We start from the raw sequence: 22,734 nt of genomic DNA, 5'->3' as shown, positions 1-22,734 counted from the left end.
ACAGCCGTCTGACTTCTGAAGTTAAATTCAGTGCTGGCGACTCAATCCTGTGAGCCCATTTTTCTTGCTTTCTCTATAAATTAAGATTATTTAATATTCATATCAATCCTCTACGGAACATTATAAATAGGTATTTGTATTCACGTTTGAATTGTTTTTTTTTACCACGAAGCACCTTGAATCGCAAGCTTGTTGATCTCTGTAAGTCTATGTTTACGTGGAGTACGATCTGAAAACTGCTGTAGACTTTAAGATGAAACACTACGGAAGTCTTATCTTGAAACTTCTAGAGTATACATGTCAGCTCCCAGCAAACATACAATAATGAGACACTGCTGTTGTAACAAACATGGAATTATATTTTCATTATTATAAGTTTTGTGGTAGTAGACATGTGTGCTCTTGAAGTTTCAAGATAAGGTTACCTTAGAGATTTAACTCATGTGTTTTTGAGCTTTTAGTAGGGTAAACGCTTCTATATTTTCGGTCAGCGCTGCAAAATTTCGACTATACTCGGTGATATTGACAAAACAGCATTGGTCGCTCATTCGAGCTAAATGTCATCTTCAAGGGAAACCATGCCAATTGTCAGTGGCAATGCTGTCAGTGACGAACATGTGCAGTTTTTAGCTAAATTTGTAATGAAATTAAATGAATTAAGCAAAACAATTGCGAGAAGCCGTTAAAGTGATCAAACAGATATGTCCTTAACTGCATGCAATTACACATTTTGTTGGCATTGACACAAAAATGAATAAAATTTTAACGGAGGTTTTTCGAGAATCAATTATTCCAGTGGCGATGGCAAAAATAATGTTGTCCATATAGCGTGAAGTCTTTAAATGACAATGGCAAATCCGGTACTGTGATTAATGCTGATTTGTTGTATGAATGGTGTAAGACGAATTATTGATAGACTCCACTGCGTCCTAGCAAGAAGTATGGTCGACGAGTTTCGCGCTCCGTTGTTTTGGAAATTTTCTCGGTTTTCGGTTTCGTCCAGAAAATCTATGATGATATCTGTGTTGATAAGCGGCACCGGTGGCCACTACACCACCGCACAGTGGTGCCAAGGGTATCAAAACACGCGCTTTTTTATTTACGCTGAAATGGTTGATTAAAGGTACTAGGTGTCATCTTAGAAGTTTCTCGGGTAACAACACTCCTTCTTATGGTAAAAGAAAATTAAAGAATAATCCACCTAAAAGTGATATGCAAATTTTTTTTTTTTTTTAATATGATGAGAAACAAAAAAATTGTGTCCAGCAAAGCTGTAGAGAACATTACTGTGAACAAATTTGCTGAAAACTATAGCTTTCTAGTTCTTATAACTGCTGAGATATAAAAGTTTTTTTGAGGTGACATCGTTTAAATCAGTTTTGTACCTGTAACTTTTTCTACAATATTTCTACATGTCTGGCATGTTCTACAAAGATGTTAGAAATATCAAATTACATATCTTTTAAAAAGACTGAATATTGCTATCATTGAAGCTTGTCACTTTTCAGAATTTGAAATGGCGATTTTGTGAAACCACGGGACTGTTATCGAGAAGTTGTAAAAATAGGCATACAAATGGATAACCAAGCAACCTGGGTTATTTCTAGTGACTAACAAAATGACTCGGGATCAAAACCAGACCACCCCCAAACGACCCTAGCAATTTTCAGTCTTTTAAAAAGATATGTAATTTGAAATTTCCAACATCTTTGTAGAAAATGCCAAACATGTAGAAATATTGTAGAAAAAGCTACAGGTAAAAAAATGATTTTAACGATGTCCCCACAAAAAAAAACCTTTATATCTCAGCAGTTATAAGAACTAGAAAGTTATAGTTTTCAACAAAGTTGTTCACAGTAATGTTCTCTACAGCTTTGCTCAACACATTTTTTTTGTATCTCATCACATGAAAAAATAAATTTTGCATCTCACTTTTAGGTGGATTATTCTTTAATTTTCTTTAACCATAAGAAGGAGTCTTGTTACCTGAGAAACTTCTCAGAAGACACCTAGTACCTTTAATCAACCATTTCAGCGTAAATAATAAAGCGCGTGTTTTGATACCCTTGGAACCACTGTGCACCGCACAATGGGTAAAAAATGACAAAACCGCGACTAAATTGAATATCTCGGCTGCCAAACGGTTTCAGTCAACATATTATACATATTCTCGAAAGAAAAACTCTCCTGAATCGATTGGTGGTGGTCTCACTGGCCGGAGACTTTTGCGTACTGAGATAGAGGGCCGGGATCAACCCGAGTTCCCGGTAATGTAGGAAATGCCACTATCTATCGACATAATTTTAGACTTTACTTAACGTATATTACTGAAAATTGATAGTACTATGCATATATCGTGAAAAGACACCCTCAGGAAAACTCTCTAGCCTAAAGGATCCGGAACGACCGATAAAGTGGCCACATTATAAAAAATGTCCTAGAACCTTGCGATTTTTTCTATGTTGTTCAGAATCAAGAGATCAAAGCGTATTTAATGGGGAAACTATATTTTGGGATATAGTGGCCATATTCTGGTTCTCTGGATAATCTGGATTGACCGATAAAGTGGCCACATAATAAAACATGTCCTACATGCTTGCGGTTTATTCTATGTTGTTCAGAATCAAGATATCAAAGCGTATTTAACTTGGAATACATATTTTGGAATAAAGTGGCCATATTCTAATTCTCCAGATAATCTTGATGGACCAATGAAGTAGTCACGTTATAAAATTGTTCTAAAACCTTTCGATTTTTTATATGTTTGTTCTAAATCATGAGATCAAAGCGAATTTAATAAAGAATTTAAATTTTGGGGTAAAGTGGCCATATCCTCCGGAAAATCTGGATTGACCGTAGAAGTTGTCATAACGTGTTAACAGTCCTGCAAAACTACGATCTTTTTCTTAACAATCTTGTTCATATTCAAATAATTAAAACTATTTTCATTTAAAAAATCCCTAGTATCCCTCTACTGGCAGGTGCTTTATAAAAATTGGTACTTTAAATCGAAAAATTGTACACATTTAAAGTTCTGTGAAGAAGGCTTCAGCTCAATTGATCATAAAAGAACAAAATTATATCTATAATAGCATCGATTGGCACTGTAAACTCTCCCAAAAACCGGCAGTTAAAGTATACAAATTCAACCAACCAAACTCAAAACCATACCGGTATAACTTGAATAGTTCATGTACCAGCAATCAACATTTCAGAAATGTTGAAACCGTCCTGAAAAGTTACAGCTCATCAAATTTTCTTGAAGAGAAAAAATCACGAGGTCTTATTATTTTGTCCGGTACTGTAGTTGTATTTGTTAATTATCGATATGTTTCTGAAGAACTGTAATTGGGCACTTGATTTCAGAGTAATGCCGGATTTAAATGGGGTAAATTTTTTCAATGTATGGTAGATCACAATAATTTAAAAAAAATACTTTTGAATCGTCTCATACTATTTTTTAATAAAATGTCAAAATTATCTGTTCAAAGAGTACCCTCGACCACCTCTTAGGCCACTACCGGATGTTTTGGAATACCATGAACCAATTTTCGATCGAACAGATCATGGACATGCGACACATCAAATCACGATGTTTTAGTTTTTATGTCCAGTATTGTAAGATATAAGGAATGAATATCGTTTTTTTAGAGGCCCGGATAGGCCTAGATAAGTCTTTTAATTTTACACGTATCACAATACCTCATATTGAAATTTACCCCCAACTTTTGCGGTAGACAAATGCTGAACAGTTTAGATTATACGACCTACTATGGCTATCAATATGGCCACTACATCCCAAAATAAAGTTTCCATATTAAATACGCTTTGATCTCTTGATTCTGAACAACATAGAAAAAATCGCAAGGTTCTAGCACAATTTTTATAATGTGGCCACTTTATCGGTCAATCCAGATTATCCGGAGAACCAGAATATGGCCACTACATCCCAAAATATAGTTTCCATATTAAATACGCTTTGATCTCTTGATTTGAACAACATAGAAAAAATCGCAAGGTTCTAGCACAATTTTTATAATGAGGCCACTTTATCGGTCAATCCAGATTATCAGGTGAACCAGGATATGGCCACCATATTCCAAAATATGTATTCCAAGTTAAATACGCTTTGATCTCTTGATTCTGAACAACATAGAAAATATCGCAAGGTTCTAGGACATTTTTTATAATGTGGCCACTTTATCGGTCGTTCCGGATCCTTTAGGCTAGAGAGTTTTCCTGAGGGTGTCTTTTTACGATATATGCATAGTACTATCAATTTTCAGTAATATACGTTAAGTAAAGTCTAAAATTATGTCGATAGATAGTGGAATTTCCTAAATTTACCGGGAACTCGGGTTGATCCCGGCCCTCTATCTCGGTATGCAAAAGTCTCCGGCCAATGAGACCTTCACCAATCAATTCAGGAGAGTTTTTCCTTTGAGAATATGTATAACATGTTGACTGAAACCGTTTGGCAGCCGAGATATTCAATTTAGTCGCGGTTTTGTCACTTTTTGCCCAGTGTGCACCGGCGTGATTACACAACAAAAAATTAAAGGGTTGTGTCCTAGACACGACCGCAGTATGACGTAGAACTACACAAAATTGATGTTTTTCATGCATTTTTGACTATTATACTTTATCTTAAAATTTTCAAGTATTTCAATGTTTAAGTTATGGTTCACTCAAAACAATTTACACATTTTTCTTGACAAATATCTATGTGAAATTCCACATGATTTTCATTTGACCACACATCAACAGAATCAACTCAGAAGTACACATGAAATTTATACGTAAATGAATAGTATGTGTGGTCACGCATAGTTTTTATATGTACACATATTAAGTATGTGGCCGACACATAGATATCATTTGTTGATTACGTTGCAACAATTCATGTGTGGGACACATAAAAACCATATTATTAGTGTTAGTGTTCAATGTTGGGTCAAGTATTTTTCCTGGAATGTAAATTATGAAAATTCAAATGTGTGGTCCTAAACAAGTCGTTACATATTTTGGCGTAGACACTGGTAACTGTTTGAATTTCCATTATATGCAATTAAATTTTAAAATTAACTTTTTAAATTATAGTTATGGCCCTTAAAAGGGCCGCTTGATATTGTGGTTCCGAAAGAACCGTTGGGTGATGTTGAAATTTGTCCCTTCTAAGATGTTCGTGGGCCTAATAGTTCGTCATTTGTTGATTGAAGAAGTTCTTGAGGTATCAAGTATATGCCATGATGAAGTCACACGATGATCTTCTAATCATCGGTTGGATGAAGTTCTGTCCTAGAAGAGTAGTCTTATTAATATTGGTGGAATTTGGTTTTGTAAAACGCACTGTGTTCAAATCTTCAGTATTGAAAGTATCGGTCTGTGGTTTGAGAAATATGAACAGTATCTCTTGCATTCCGCACTGCAGTTTGTTTAAAATTTATTTCCCGGAAAAAAGTGATCGTCAAAGTCCATGTCTTTTTCGGGTTATTGTTAAGGGAGGGGGGGTGGGGTGGTTGTTGTGTAGGGGGAGGGGGTTTACATACATTGATTTTCCAAGTCTCATTCCTCATTGTGGTGGTCACGCCGTGATCCACCTTTAGCCGCTGACTTGGTCCTGCTTGGTGCAGGACCAAGCGCCACGCCGTCCGAAGCGGCAATGAGCCAAAGCACGACAGCAGCGCTGTTTTATATCTTTTCAGGTTCAATCAGAATGATGTGCAACCACACCTGATAAGATTTCCCGCCGTTTTTTTTTATAAATGGGGAGGAGCAGAAAGTTTCTTGTGTGCAGAATATGTAAAAAAGAATGGACTTTGGATGTTAATATAATTGTATATATAGAGGTACCAGATATGTTTTGCAGTCAGTTGTTCGTAATTCATCGAGTGTATGTCTCCTCTTAAGTATTTTTTTTTAAATGTTGGCTCTGCATGTAAAAAATTAATTGTTTTTACATAATTGTGGTTTGCTTAAAATTTATTTCCCGGTAAAAAATGATCGTTAAAGTACATGTCTTTTTCGGGTTGTTGTTAAGGGGGGTTTTTTTTTTTCAAGCAGAATGATCTGCAACCAAGTGGTATTCCTTTATGATGACTTGGTTTGGGGAAAACGTTTAGTTCAAGAAAACAGTAACCAAAATTATATTATATTTATTTGGTACGTCACATTTCCGTAGAAATCTGATCGATAGACTTGGTCATTGCTGAAATCGTATGTCTATCCAGCGGGACACGGGTTTTCCGGGAAGCTTTGAGATACGTTCAAAATCCTTGAAGGTACGCTATGGTACGCTATTGGTACATTCAAAAACACGTATCAACTTTGAAATTCATGAAGTTTGTCCCGCTGGATAGATTGACGTACCCCTGACAGTTCTCATTCTCTTTTTACATTGCTAAAAAAACATGGATGGATATAATTATTATTGATGGTAAAATTACACTGTGAAAATTATGTTTTGTTGTTGAACACCTCAAGTTTAATTTTTAAAATGTTTGATCATATTTTAAAAATCTGTGTAATGTGTTAAAATCATAGAAATCTGTTGTATGTGAATACATAATCTTGGTTTTAAAAACTCTGAAAAATCTGTAGAAATGCAGATTTATCTGTAGTTTTGGTAACCCTGGTGAGCACCCGTCTCTACATCTACATCGTTCGTCCATTATCGTGCGCCTGTGTGCCCTGAGTGCCGCGCCTCGATCAAGTGCACCACAGTGAAGGTCATCCACGCTATGCCTCGCTTCCCTGCCATCTGTGTAAACGCCTACACACATACCGCTCGGTGGTAGTAGCAGGCCTGCACATAATCATTACAGCTAAAATATTACTTTTCGAAATTATGAAACAATGAGATATTATAATAATAATTTGTATATGTAAGATGCAAGAAGAGGATGTAAAGTTTGTGTATGACACATAAAACCTGTCAATTTTGCTTCCAGAGTGTCACAATTAGCGATTAGCTGTAACGAATAGTACTCACTCATGACGGTTACTCATTACAGCTAAAACAGCTAATTGTGACCCTCTGAAAGCAAAATTGACTCGTTTTATGTGTCATAAACAATCTTTACCCCCTCTTCTGGCATCTTACATATACAAATTATTATTATAATATCTCATAGTTTCATGATTTCGAAAAGTAGTTTTTTAGCTGTAATGAGAATGTTCAGGCCTGGGTAGTAATATAGGATAATCAGATAAGTTTATGTCTTTGATTCTTTTCCTCCTCCTGGCTTGCAATTGCTCATTACAGCTAAAATGCTATTTTTCGTTATTATGAAACAATGGGATACTATAATGATAATTTTTATTTGTAAGATGCAAGAAGAGGTGGGAAAGATTGTATATGACATATAAAATTTGTCAATTTTGCTTTCAGAAGGTCACAACTAGTGATTAGCTGTAACGATGAGCAACGCGATGAGCGAGCAATCAGCGATCATAAAATCGCTAGTTGTGACCTTCTGAAAGCAAAATTGACAAATTTTATATGTCATATACAATCTTTACCACCTCTTCTTGCATCTTACAAATAAAAATTATCATTATAGTATCCCATTGTTTCATAATAACGAAAAATAGCATTTTAGCTGTAATGAGCAATTTCAAGCCTGTCCTCCTCCATCAATTAAGTTTTCATTTTGTGTTTCTGCGTTTGTAGTGTTTTCTGTGTATTGTGTCTGTGTGATTATGAATATTATTTCAGTTGTAGAGCGTTTTGTGCTCCCACTAGTACGCAAAAAAAGGGATGTTTTGTCGGAAGACAACATGGATGACCGATCATCTCAGAAATCTGATGATGTCGTCCCTGGTTCGTCGTCTATGTCTGGTAATAAACAAGATCAGAAAAGCCCGAGATCTTGGAGAAGCAGGCGGTTGGCCGTTTCAAGAACCCTTTACTTCCCCCGGTGAAGATCCTGGATGTCCAAAAACTGGGCTCAGTATCGGTCAGCGAGGATAAAAAAAAATTCCCCTACAGACTCGTTTCGCTTGACCTTTTTTTGGTTCAGCCTTTCCTCACTACATCGAGCTGGGAAAAATCCAACTACCGTGAAGGCATCATATTTGACGCGGTTCCTAAATTGACCCACTCGATCATGTTCGACTATTTTCCATTAATATTTTTGAAATTTCAACGTTGCAAATATTAGTTCCAGTGCTCTAGAGATGATAGTGTAACAAAGCTTTTAAAAATATCTCGCCAAAATCGAAATGCGATTCAAAATAAACAAGTTCGTCACCATTAGGAACCGCGTCAAATATTGTGCTGGCACGGTACTTGTGCGCTTGTTCGTTCCCCGGGTCCTGAACTGCCAAAACTGTAAGCAGTTGCGACGTACGGCCTCCCACTGTGGCAGCAAACGCTGTTCCAAATGCGGAGAGAAGCATGAGGATGGCTCCTGTGCAGCTACTGCACTAAAATGTATGTACTGTAAAGGAACTTCTCCTCATGGTCTCTCGTCGTGCCGGGTGTTATGTGCATCGGTGAAAGCATTTGGAAAATTGGTTGTGAAACCACCGAGATCAAGCTGGTTGAACATTTACGACCGAGTGATTCTTAAACCTGGTACGTTAGTATTTTGCTCCCGGTATTTCCAGTGTTAATAATAGAACAAACACAACAATCACACCTACACTTACCACAGCCAGAGGGCCTCGGACAGAACTGTCCCAATCATACCGTTCAGGAAGAGCACCAGAAACTGTTTTCGCGATGGTAGCTCGAACACTTCCAACTGCGAAAAGTTAAGTACGAACAGTAGAGGCCACAGCAGCAGCAGATTCCACATTCCCACAAATCCAAAGAATAGCGGAATGTTAATTTTTTCCTCGGTATCACTTTTTCGCTTGACTAGCACCAAATAGGAGGCATAAAAGAAGGCGCTCGTTATGGCCAGTACAATGCCTCGAGTCATCTTCGGTTCCGATATTTCCGATAGAGAGACCATGACCTAGAAGAGTTAGTATGAGCATAAATTTTTGATTAGAGCCATGCATAGGGAGAAAAAACTTACAGCCCCGGAGATGGTCAGAAGAACTGCAAATATTTTCGATACTGTAAGTTTATCTCCACACGACGAAGGGAACATGGCTGCCAAAACCAACGTGAAGAGGCTTGAGGTTGAACTCAGCAAAGTTACCATGGCGGTTTCGCTTGGCTCCAATGCCAGTTGAAACATGTAGTTGGCGATGAACCACTGGAAGTCAGAAAATAGATTAGATTAGCTTTAAACCGCAGCGTAATAGCATTGAGTTACTCAAGAATTACCAGAATCGAAAACATCAGTGCCGTGCGAGCAGTCTTGTGATGTGATTTTTGGCGACGCACTCTCAAACTGGCGGCATACGAAAGTCGCGACATGAGCGCTTCAGTTGCCTCATGAGGTGACATTTCACGAACTTCGGCTACCTTGCTAAACCGTACACTTCGTATACTAGAATCATCACTCTCGGTGCCAGAAACCTGGGCATCCGCTTTGATTGGGACGAAGGAGGAATCACTCTGCAGGAGAAAGTACATTGTAATACAATTGTTTCAACAATTGAATGAATTCTCTTACCAAACTAGAAGCTCCATTTCCGTAGAAAGCATCGTCTTCCTCTGCCGCTTCCATGAGCTAAAAATAGTTTGACGTGTGAATCTTTACTATTAAACTGTCATCAATTATTCATACCGCATAGTTTCCATTTCGATTGCAACTTTCCTTCCATGGTGCAATGAGTCCCAGAAATACCAGATAGATTGTAAACATAGATGACTTAAAGTAGGTGCAGAAGAACGGCTTGTCGTACTTTTCGTCATCATATAGAAACTGCAAGCAAATACAAGACACTGTTAAACATCTGATCCCCACAATCAATTAATCGATACCAACCTTGGTCAGTTCACTCGAGGATACCCAAATAACATCGACAAGCACTAGCAAGACTATCCCAAGTAACAGTTTTTGTGCCTTATTTAACATTTCACTGTTTGCTCCAGAACACACGTGAGTTCAATTCCCTGGAGGTTGATGTTGTTGTTTCGCCGAGATCAATCAAATTAATGCTTATTATGTGTCTAAATGGTCTAAATGCGTCCGGTGATAAAATTGATTTACTCTATCGCAATAGTTCGGAACAACCTTGTCTCTGCGAGCCTACGTTTTGCTTTTACTCCGCTTCGATGCGGTCTTCAGTAATAATTGATTGCGTTCCGGCGTGATCGTAATTTCACTTGGCGATTTGTGTTGAACAGCTACCCTTGCACTCGTTGCCTCCGTCATTTTCATCATCGGCATAACTTGTCATCCGAGAGCAGCCGACCGTTGGCAATTGTTACATTCCAACTTCGGAAGCAGAATCCCTATCGATTGGATTTCTTTTGTTGATGATACGAGAAATGTGTGGGTCCTGTGGTCACATGATTAAATTGAACAATCTGAAATTAGGAGAAACATAAGACTTTCAAATTATACGAAGAGAACTTTGCGAAAATAATTCATTAGCACTTCAGATTGCTTTATTGATAATGAAAACATCGGGTGGCAGACCGTATTCGAGATGCCAATAACAAAATAAACAAAGCAACAATAAATCTGGTTGATATCTGTATCTTTCCAATCAGTGCAGGAATAAATGGAAGCAGCCAATCGTAAATATCTTTGTAAGATACACTCACGTATTGTTGTTTGCAGTTGGAGTCATGCGGATGGATGTAAATCGTTAGTATCACTACCTGCTAGATACATGATCAATCACATGTCTGTCTTATCAGAGCTCTCATTTACTTTGGCTGACGTTTCCCTACAAGTAAGTTTTTTTTTTTTGTGCAAATTGAATTCACTGTAAACAATGCAAAAATGCAGCTGGGACCAGGCTTATCCAGCTCTATCTGGATTGTTTATTGTTGAGCAAAATAGATAACATCGTCGCAAAATTTACACTCAACTTTGCTTTACTTAGCTGCACAGCTCAAGTTCATAACAAATGCTCGGAAAAGGTGGTTAGTGTTAAATTTTACCATTTTTTCAAAGGCTTTTTTGATTGATGTGTCGCAGATAGATTTGTAACGTTTTTGGAAAGTTCTAGTCTCAATAATGGCAAACATACTTTTGAATATAAAAACCAATAAATGATCCATAACAAAATTAAAAACGCTCCTTAAAAAAACACCCAAATGATCCATAAAAAAAAATCATAAAAATCCCTTAAAGTGTGTGAATGATCCATAAAACAATATCAATATGATCCATATTTTCAGGTAAATTTAGCAACACAATTGTAAAAATGTACCGCTAAATATCTAAAGAATGAGCATTGAAATTTTAAAAATTAACAATACACATATTGCAAATGTATGAATGTAAGGTAGCCACCATCCCCTTCAAAGATCTTGTCTTGTATGTAGCTCCACTTAATAGCAAGATCAATTTGAGCTACCGATCTGAATTCACAATATCGCTGTATGAAGGGCCAAAAACGGAAGGGCGGATCCGTAAGCAGAGACACTTACGTGAAATCCACGGGAATTTAAGAATCTCCTTCCAACGATACGATCCAACAAATCGAATAACGCAATTCGCAATACTTATTAAGCTTCCTACAGGATGGTTTGTTAAGAAGGGTGCGTCAATCTCACTGAAACTGTTGAAATAGAATTCACACCACCACAATCGAGTCGATAGGATAAAGAAAATGATAGTGTTTATTCCCTTCTAGACTCCGGTTGTCATACCACTCCATCGTCCAATTTCAGGTCAATTGATACCCTAATGAATACACATATTGCAAATGATCCATAAAACATTTAGCAATGAACCTTAAACTAATGTAAGTTATCCATAGAAAATCAAGTTTGTGTTCTTAAAAATATAGGCATGATCCATAAATTTTACATATACTGTTCATGTTTCGGACACTAACTTTTTGATTTTGTTCCATAAACCTTGAAAAGATTTTCCATTACTACGTAGCTACTTAGATTTACTGACATATTCATGTTTTTTGAGTTAGAAGTGCTTCCGTAAAAAGCTTCTATAATAATCTTCTTAACACTCTGAACACGATCCCAAATGTGTAACGGCAAACTTGTAATGTTTGAAAAATCATAGCTACTTGAAACTTAAGACTTCAAAGATTTATTCGGTATGAATAGGTTTAAATTCTATTGATAAATTGATGATTTTTCAAACATTACCAATTTGCCGTTACACATTTTACCAGTTGCATCGTGTTCGGAGTGTTAGGAAGCATCCTAAGGAATATTTTTAGAAGCTTCTTTTAGATGCTTATTCTAGATGCTCGCCCATCGCTCCACTCTTCTGACAAAAAACACGGGCAGAACAGTAAACCAGAGTAGCTATGCAGTAATGGGATAATTTTCCAAGGTTAAAAAATAGTGTCCAAAATATAGAAAACATTTGCAAAAAGTTAATGAAGATCATGTGTCAAATGAAATGTATAATCAGTCACACATACCTTTTATGCATTCTTATAGGACCTATGTGGTTTGTCTTATGGAATGTATAAGGCTGATGTTTTGGCAAAAATGTTTATGGGTAATTCGTACAATTTCAATGCTCATTCTTTAGAAATTTAGCGGTACATTTTTACAATTGTGTTGCTAAATTTGACATAAAATATGGATCATATTGATATTTTTTAAGGATCATTCACACTTTTTAATGGATTTCCTGCGGTGTTTTATGAATCATTTGGATGTTTTTTTAAGAACGCTTTCAATATTTTTAAGATCGTTTTATCTATTCAAAAATTGCATTTTTAGAGCTGCCCTCAAAAATTATGCTCATCGGAACCTGCGGAGCTTAGTTGTTCCAACAAATAAGTGTCCAAGAAGTTCCAAAAGTTCTTAGAACAAATTATTTGCGTGAAATTAATGTGCAAAATGATGATTATTAAAAACTGGTTTTTAGGGGTCACCCTACCTTGCATGTAAAAAAGTGTTTAATAAACACAAGTATAAAGCAGTTGTACGTCACATGAAGGATCGAAAAAACTCGACCTTCTCTGATTTGCATGAAACTTTGCATAATTATTTATTTAGACCAATCATTTACATTTTTACAAAAATTCGGCCATTTTGAGTTTTGTGATTTTTTTTTTCAGAATGGGTTCTTTGACTTGTTTTAATCAATGCTGATTGTAATGACGTCTGAGACATAGTTTTTAGGCAAAATGATATCTTGTTGGAGAATAATAGATGATGAATTTTAGTAATTTTTAGTGGAAATTACATAAAAGTGTTAAAAACTCAAATATCCCTTAGTGTCCTTGTCCAGTTTTTTTAATTTTCTTTTTAATAAAAAGTCATGGCAAATTAAATTTTTTGGAATGTTTAAAACTATGGACACATGAGAGTAGACAAAATTTAAAACAAGAATTTTCGGTTAAATTTTTGAATTTTTGTAAGTACGTTTTTTTTTTGTTTTCGGACGATTCAAATTTCGGACACTTTCATTTTTAATTAAATATTACATCCAGTTAGAAACAAAGTAATAATGTTAGATGATCGTGGAGGGCACTAGTCAAAAAATTTAAAATTTACAAGACATGTGGATCATATTCGACCGAGATAATCAACTTTTAAAAGTGTCCGAAATTCGAGTTTAAGTGTCCGAAATTTGAATCGGCACGGTACATATGTAATATTTCAAACATTTTAAACGATTTTCTGTGAAAAAAACTAATATGAAAAGTGTACTAACAACAAGTTGATAAATTTTACCAATAATTTTTGTTCTTAGAATTTTGTCCATATATTTGAATTTTTTCAAAAGTTTCCATTTTTCATGAGCTTTTTTTTTAAAATTAATTGAGGAAGGACGTTTTGAGAATTTTGAATTCTTATCACTCTTTTGGAATGTTTACTGAAAATTACAAAAAAAAATACCGTGTTTATATTTTCCCATTAAGAGCTTATATTGATTTACAACTTTGTTTCATACGTCATTTCGATCCGAAGTGACGTTTACGTGCTACCATTTTAGGAAAAATGTCATATACGACATGCTGAAAAAAAAAAAAATAAGATCCAAGACGGCCGAATTTGATCACAAGTGTGATAAAAAACAATTATGCAAAGTTTCATGTAAATCGGATAGATCATTTTATTTATTTAAAAGACTTTCAAACGAAGACTGGTTCTTCTCTGCGAGCCCCAGAAAATAACCCCCAAGTTGAAGAGTTTTTTAAGAGGGAATGGGAGGTCCGGATGAGATTTCCTCTGTAGTATGGGGAGTCCAGAAGGGCCTCCCACAAGGATTAGTGGCGCTCCAGAAGAGAGTACCCTAAGCAGTCTTGCTGTCTTTGCTGTCTATATTCGTTTATGCAGATTGGAGATGGTCAAGACAAAAATACATTATTTTTATTTTCGCTGTTTGGTCTGGAACTGCTCTATATCACTTAAACCATTAGAGGTAGGTTGGTTTCTTGAGCAAATAAATTGTTCTACATCTTTGTAGAATATTGCACCGGTCTACCGTGAATAATAGACCAGTTGATATTTAAAATTCGCTAACCATAAGCCACACCCAAATTTCACTCAAATCAAAAGATTGGCTAAAAAAATATATATATATATAAGCTTTAACAATTCACTTAACAATAACGGTTTATGGACTAACATTGTTGCCTTTCTAAATATGGTTTTGGGATCATTGTGTAATGTTAGAAGTTCATGGAAAAGTTGCAAAATAGAAACTCATGGAATTTGTAATCAGTGGGGACCGTTTTTGCCATCTTCTCACAACGGTCCTGGTTGCGTACAATTTGATACAATGGTGGTCTCCATCACGGTCCCTTTTTGTCTAAATTGTGGTGTTGCTGCCACCACATTCAAATGAAGAAGTGTTTTTTTTTTACGTTAGCCATTCAAAATAGCAAAACGATTATTTATTTTTATTTTCCTGTACATTTGCTCTTCAAAAATATTTTGAAGCAGTTTTGGTTTCATTGCTTTAGCAAAACATCAAATTGAATACTCGTTTTGTTATCAACAGGAAAAATGTACATCAAATTGAGGTTTCAGTTCGCTCTCACTAATAAAAGAATTAGTTTTCAATGAAATGTCACATGAAGATGCTTTTGCTCTCAGCTTTGATTTTTAACCTTCAAAACGAGAAAAACAACAGCAACCTGAGTAATCATAATCAGCGACATCACAACACCAAATTGAGTATTTAAATTTGAAAACAGGTAGGGGTTTTGATCTAATTTCCGTCCTACTAAGCACATCCCACACTTTACCTCTCTTTTTTGAAAGGGTTTGAACAAAACATGGAATGTTTTCATCAAAGATAACTTCTAAATTTATTCACCTTTCCATACGTACCGTTGGATTGGATAAAGAGTCATACAATGTTGAGATATTATTAAAAATCTAACACTGCTTCTTGATTCTAAATTCGTCCTACGAGTTTCAATTCCGTCCTAACGCATTGAAACGCCATTAGATTTTCTTCGTCCTACAGATAAACGTAGAAAAAGTGGATTCGCTAGGAGCGCTTCTTTTGTTTTGAGAACAATGAGTGTAAATATTCATACAATGCGCTGTTATAGGCTTTATTTTGTGGCTTATGAACTAACGGATCGGAACAAACGTATTATTGTTTTGTGCATGGTGAAATCATTGATATCATTGATGATTTCTGCTCGATAGAACGGAAATGGGCGATTACGACGAAGTAGCGCTTTTCCCTAGCTGTTGTTTCTCAGTAGCGCTTGCTTTCACTCCATTGTTCTTCTCGGCGTCCGGGGACGTCACATCCATCACCACCATCTCTTCTTCCTGGACCTCAACCGTTTCCTCGTTTTACGTTGCACCTCCAGCCACAGCATCAGCGTAGCGTTGTTGGTTTGCTTCTTCCGTTAGTTGTTGTACTGGCTGCTTCCGATCCTTCCGCATGAGCAGAATTTCATCCGATGTTCCTCCGTCTTACAAAAGAAACACCAATTTTTGTTCCCTTGATAGAATTTGTTCCCCCTTTGATTGAGCAAATGCAGCGAGCTAGGAATCTTCTTTTTACATCCATAAATGGTATCCGCAAACCTGTCTGCAAATTGAGGCCCAAGTCAGCTGGAAATTTCTTATGAACTACAAGATTAACATCACCGTATTTCCCTACTGTGTTACCTGACTTATAACGAATAAACGTTGTATACAAGTACCTCGAATACAACGTATGACTCGTCTAATTTTGCATAGCATTTGCAATGTAAAATTAGACGAACTATACGTTGTATTTGGGGTACTCGTATACAACATATATTCGTTATAAGTCAGGTAACACAGTAGCAATAAAGCTAGATCGCTATTCGGGACTTCTGATGGGAGGTCGTACACTCTCACGTACGGTTGTTGGTGCCCCCAACAGGTGACTTGTGTACCTCGACTCAATTCCTATATGCATAATGAAAAGTTAATTGTTCATAGTTGTTCAACAACCAACAAGCAATGGGATCCGTAGCGGTGGTATCGATCATCTGCACGGGATCCGCGTCTAGCGTTTTAACGAAATTTGCATTTTCATCCATAGATGTTTTTTTCGAGCCATATGCGAAGCTGAACCTAATCGTTAGCTTTATTTCAACAGACATCTGAAGTTGTTCGCTTCCAACGGCCAACGACAAAAGCGAACGAACTTCAGACAATGAGCAAGCCCTCAACAATGAGTTGTTATCGAAAAAGTTGGAAAGGTTGTATGCTAGATACGACCGCAGGGTTGGCGTTGGATAACGTCTGTTATGTGTTGTGCTTAATTGTGTGTATTATATTTTAGGAATATTCCTTAATAACTCTTTGGCGAAAGTTTGGTGGTCCTGAAAAGGGCCGTTTTGTTGGGCTGATGTTGACAATGATGGAACGCTTATATAGTAGAACAGAAAATATCAGAGGTGTCAGATACTCGCATACGTACGTTAAACTCTTTCTTGATAATGTTGTGGCCCTGAAAAGGGCCATTTTTCCAACGCGCTCGGCGCAGTTGCCCTTGCGGAGCAGACGGTGAATACGACCGACTGAGAACTGCAGCAGCTGGGCATTCCATGACGGCGGCCCAGTATACCGGAGCACTGGCACCAACGCACTCGGCGTAGTTGCCCTTTCGCCCCCATGCTCTGCTGCCGCTGCTCTTCTGTCGTTGCTCTTCTGCCGTTGCTCTGCTTCCGCTGCTCTGGTACTGCTGCTCTGCTGCTGGGTCGACGATCGGATAGACAATGATGGAACGGGCGACCTTGTTGGACGCTTATATAGTAGACAGAAAATATCAGAGGTGTCAGATACTCGCATCTGATGTCTCGGTTGGAGAAAGTATAAGAATATAAAAAAAATCAATCGATTTTTACCATCTTTAGACAATGGTTTACTTTTAACCATTTTTCAATAGTTTACAGAATGAAGTCAATAGTTGAAACATTCAGCAAATTGCTAGAAATATTTCCAATCGATTGATGCCATTATCTCGTAAATCTATCGAGAGACGGTTGAGTTATTATCGTTCAAAATCTTTTAATTTTTCGTAACGCATCCAAAATGACTGTTTTCAATTTTGTACCCCCGTATGTTGCCGAAAGACGTTATCCAACGTCAAAACAGACTATCGTGTGACTCGCACCGAAAAAAAAACAACACGCAGCTGTTTGTATTGACAGCTATGATAAAATTGGATTCATTTATAGTTATGAATTTTATTGCTTAAGGTGGCATTCTTATCGTAAACCAATGTCTCTTACATCCAATGTAAGGTTGGATTTATTACATCCTCTGCATATGTTTCATACAAATATGTAATGGAAGTTCTTGAAATGGACTGCAGCGTATAAGCAAATTTTCCAGAATGCATATTTTTGTACAAAATCTTCAGGAGATGATTTTCTAGACGCAATGTATTTGGGGAATCAAACTTTTTTCGAAAAATAAGCTAATATAAGAATTACTACCCTTAATGTTCAGTAAAACTGCACAAATGCACAAAATGATTTACTGAAAATTTCAGCTGATTTCATGGTACCTTTAATACCTTTCTGCAGCAGCTTTTCCGATGATATATGGTACAATTACACTTCAAAATGGTGCAAAGCGGTGCATACTAAGGAGCATTTCAAATGTTTAATGTACAGTTTTCTCTATTTTAGGGAGCGTACTTTAAATATTTACTGAGCATTTTAAGATTTTTAACGTATTTTGATCAATCATTTAATGAGCAACCCGATCTATTTTAAGGAGATTTTTTTTACTTATTAAGGATAATTTCATCTGTTTTATTGAGCAAAAGTAGAGTTGCCGAAAACAAACAAGTTAATGAAAATAAGATATTGGTAATCGGTTTTTACAGCTCTTTAAAACGCCCACGCTGGTGAAGTTTGTGATTGGCATTGAACTGAATTCTGTAATGTATAAGTTTCGTACTAAGTTTTTCCACACTAGAAAATCATCTCGTAATGTTATTTAGCCTGAATTGTAAACCAGATATAGATGAATTTTAGGGTATGACAGGGCAAGATGACCACCATTGATATGCATCGTTAAGTGTTGCTTAAAAAAATCCTATATTTTTGAAAACTGCTCATATGTACTACTACTATATGTACTGCAATGATCCTAAGATGGAACGTTTCAAAAATGATTATATTCAATACCGAAATTTTTTTGAAAATACGAGGAGCGTAAAATATTCCTTCATTGTAAAAAGAATTTGCTTTAATCAATATCCCTTTTCTTGTTTCGTTTGTTACAACGTTCAATGAATATTTCATCTTCATGCTGATGTTTTATGTTGACAAAGTAATTCTTAAAAACTCAAAAATATCATAAAAGAACAAATTCTGCTAAAGATTAACGTTTTCCCCCGCAGGGCTTCTCATCTTTCCCAGAGTGTCTGAGAATGGTGTAAAAAACATCCTTTTTTAATTCATTTTGTAAATCGTCAAATTTTATTACATTGAACTATATCAACCCAAGGGATAAGACATGAATTTAGATTATTACATATTTCAAAAAAGATTAACCTTAGGGTGGCGATCTTGGCCCCGCCCTAATGCTGATTTATTCAATTTTGTCTTAATTCGGGCGCAACTCAAAAAACGCAGCTTTTTCCATCTATTGTTGAAAGAATTGTTTCTTCGACATTTTAAAATTTGTCTCAAATGAAGCACTTATGATGAACTGTTACGACACTGCTCAAATTAATCATGAAGGTCGTGAACATGTTTAATGAATTACAACAGCTTCAACATTTTGTTAAAGAGGATAATTACTCGATACTTTCTTCAATACCAAGTACGGGAGAGTTGACTGTGCAACATTTGAGTAAATTTTTCACACAATTCAAAAATATTGATGAATAAATTGTTTGTTCAAGATCTCCCGATGAAAAATGTATATAGTAGCAAAATTCGAAAGAAAGTCTTTTCTGTCAAATACCAGGTTTGTTTGCCTTCACTTGAATAATTTTTAAGATTTCCTGGAAGGTTTTAACGTCTTTGTGGAGTATAACAAATTGTGTAACGAAATAGTGTCAGGTATTGAACGCTTATGACATGGTCAGTTATGAGTGAATTTCAGTTTTATTTCCACAATTTGATTCAGCTTAGATGTAAGATTTGTTTGATATAAATATGATAATTGTTTAACAATGGAAAACTATTTAAAATTGATTAAACTTTTTAACTGTAACCAACCATTCACGTTCTTGCTCGCTATGAATGTCAAGAGAACAGAGAGACGAACCAATTGCGTGAGGTTATAAAATAGCATATCAGTATGCTCTGTGTCAGTTCGTTTTCGCATGTGACGAAAGACACTCGACAAACAGTTAGATGTTATTGAAGGTCGACTTGAATGACTCATACCAATATCGAAATTCCCAGATGTTCAGATGGACAAGGCCAGTTCAGTTGAATGGCTGAAGAGTGTCCACCTATTGTATTAATTAGATAGAACATTGCAATATTGTCACAACTCATAATATCCCACTTTTCCGTTCAATCAGTTGAAAGCTTACAACACTCTTACTCTACTACTACTTACACTACTTACTCATGCGCCGAGTGACTTACGCTTTTAAAAATGTCTTCATACGAATGAATACAAGTGACTCACAACTGAGTAAAAGCGGCTAACTCTCTGAGTTAGTTTCGTTTTCAGTGTGTTTATTTTTACTGAAACCATAGCAATACTCTCGTTTGTTAGCTGAATCTCGGCATGTTTTTTACTGAGACCAGGAAAATAGAATCCCAAGCTACACTGTACTGAAACGCTGCTTTCTAAAGGGTGATACGGGCAAAATTTGGTCAAGGGAAAACGCGTGTAAATCGGTGAAATCGTTTATTTAAAAAATCAAATTAAATTTCTTTTTTAAGTTCAATTAGTATAAAATTCAGGAAAAATATTCAGTTAGGCTTCCGCTTTTCCAAATCCGAATTGCCGGGCCTTAGGCTTGACCCCTGCCATCAGATTTTGTACAGCCACCTTGTCCACCTTCTTCGCCGCAGAAAGCCAGTTTGCCTTGAACTGCTGCTCGCCCTTAGCAGTTTTTTTGGTCTTCTTTAGGTTCCGCTTGACAATAGCCCAGTATTTCTCAATTGGGCGGAGCTCTGGCGTGTTGGGAGGGTTCTTGTCCTTGGGAACCACCTGCACGTTGTTGGCGGCGTACCACTCCATGGCCTTTTTACCGTAATGGCAAGATGCCAAATCCGGCCAAAACAGTACGGAACAACCGTGTTTCTTCAGGAAAGGCAGCAGACGTTTATTCAAACACTCTTTCACGTAAATTTCTTGGTTGACAGTCCCGGAAGATATGAAAATGCTGCTTTTCAAGCCACAGGTACAGATGGCTTGCCAAACCAGATATTTCTTTGCGAACTTTGACAGTTTCATGTGCTTGAAAACATCTGCTACCTTTCCCTTTCCTTTTGCCGTATAAAACTCCTGTCCCGGAAGCTGCTTGAAGTCGGCTTTGACGTAGGTTTCGTCTTCCATTACCACGCAGTCAAACTTCGTCAGCATCGTCGTGTACAGCCTCCGGGATCGCGCTTTGGCCGTCGTATTTTGTTTATCATCGCGATTTGGAGTCACTACCTTCTTGTAAGTCGATAGTCCGGCTCGTTTTTTGGCTCGATGCACGGTTGTAGACGATACACCCAGCTTATTTGCGGCATCTCGGAGAGAGAGGTTAGGGTTTCGCTTGAAACTACCGGCAACTCTCTTTGTCGTCTCAGCGGCTTCCGGTTTTCGATTTCCCCCGATCCAGACTTCCTGGCTGTCGACAAACGTTCCCCAAACACTTTAATTACATTTGTAACGGTTGATTTGGCAACTTTTAGCGATTTTGCCAACTTTGCGTGCGAGTAGCTCGGATTTTCCCGATGCACGAGCATAATTTTGATACGCTGCTCTTCTTGCTTGGACGGCATTTTGACAACTGAAGAGTGAATTCCAAAATCAAAATAGGAGCAACATTCTACACACACACACCTTCAAAATAAGGGGTGTTCAGGTTTTTTAAATGCAAAATTGAAAGAAATACGTCAAGTTGATATTGACCAAATTTTGACCGTATCACCCTTTAAAATTGCCATTCAGAATCAGAAATCAGCATTCAATAGGTTGTAGTAGCGAACAAGTTGAATGGGCTCGCTATCGGCAAATTTTAATTTTTAATTTTAATTTTTAGCCGTTTCCCAGGAATTTGAACTAGCATTGAACGTGATTTTTGGTGAAATTCACGGGAATTGTTTGCCTGGATGTTTAAAATTTTACTCAGCATGCCAGACATACATCTTGGGTGCACCACTGTCACATTGTAATATGTTTTTGTGATTAATGTTCCACATGAGGAGATAACTATATTGTCGATGTGATAATGAACGCACTCATTTTAACATGCACCATCTAGTTACAAAATATGAAAGGTTTTGCTTCAATTCAGATTCTTGAAAGATCAGAATCCTCATAAACACCTGGAACGCGATACCAATATGGTTATCAGTAATCAAATATTACAATTGAAATTCATGTCTGGCCTAAAACCAATCCTAAGAAAAAATCTCCTATGAAACAAAGTTATTATACGAAATGTATCTTGACTATCGTCAATATTTACATCCTTCTGTTATCTATATGATATGCCATTATCAATAGCGAACGCATCATGCTACAATCACTTTCCATTGATTCACTGCTAAAACTTTTTCAAGGTATCATAAAACGCTACTATATTTACGGGCAATATCTTCATTAGCACTATCAAGCAAATCTACGATTAGTTTTCCACCACAACATGTATGCATGAGTCATATCCTCTAGCATTGAAGTTTCCTGTGACAAAGTACGATTATCGAACTGCATCATAATCCGCAGTCAGCCGTAGAAAAACGCGGCCCATCGATTACGTCACTGAGTAAGCTCGTTCGGCGATGACAGCAATACTAAGCAGCTAATAGTTCCACCAATACTATGACTCTCACTCACTTCACCATGCCATTGACCGATAGAGGTAAGCCTTGCTGGTTTACCTTGCACTTGAACTGTTAACTAATACCTAATTGCCAATTAAATATTGAATGGTCAGCAGAAATGCAATTACAAACATGACAGTTAGCTTCGGGGAAGTGGGAAGTGGCACCTATTACCGCTATTATCGTGTAGTACTTTCGTTTATTTTCAAGATGATACTGTATTGTCACACTTTTAACCTCGGTACATGCCAGAATGCGAACACCGGA

The 22,734-nt window shown here is 36.8% G+C and overlaps 2 protein-coding genes across 4 annotated transcripts in view; one reads left to right on the top strand and one right to left on the bottom strand.

The window, feature by feature from the left end:
• LOC135698986 (transcription factor Maf-like) overlaps positions 1-22,734 on the top strand; it is a 197,038-nt gene that overhangs the window by 90,862 nt on the left and 83,442 nt on the right. The gene's annotated exons all lie outside the window — the stretch shown is intronic.
• The window catches only part of LOC135698883 (solute carrier family 35 member F5-like), a 96,618-nt gene that overhangs the window by 67,006 nt on the left and 6,878 nt on the right, over positions 1-22,734 (bottom strand). The window contains exons 2-7 of the mRNA XM_065219030.1: positions 9,888-10,432; positions 9,687-9,824; positions 9,573-9,629; positions 9,281-9,514; positions 9,027-9,209; positions 8,653-8,963 (exon numbers count right to left, since the gene is read on the bottom strand). Coding sequence (XP_065075102.1) covers positions 8,653-8,963; positions 9,027-9,209; positions 9,281-9,514; positions 9,573-9,629; positions 9,687-9,824; positions 9,888-9,977 — 1,013 coding nt within the window. The 5' untranslated portion in view covers positions 9,978-10,432. The remainder of the gene's footprint in view (positions 1-8,652; positions 8,964-9,026; positions 9,210-9,280; positions 9,515-9,572; positions 9,630-9,686; positions 9,825-9,887; positions 10,433-22,734) is intronic.

This window comes from Ochlerotatus camptorhynchus, unplaced genomic scaffold (genome assembly GCF_037179485.1).
Source record: "Ochlerotatus camptorhynchus isolate MF236.1 unplaced genomic scaffold, CSIRO-AGI_Acam_v1.1 ptg000008l, whole genome shotgun sequence".
NCBI classification, from domain to species: domain Eukaryota; kingdom Metazoa; phylum Arthropoda; class Insecta; order Diptera; family Culicidae; genus Ochlerotatus; species Ochlerotatus camptorhynchus.
This window is presented reverse-complemented; position numbering and strand designations above follow the sequence as displayed.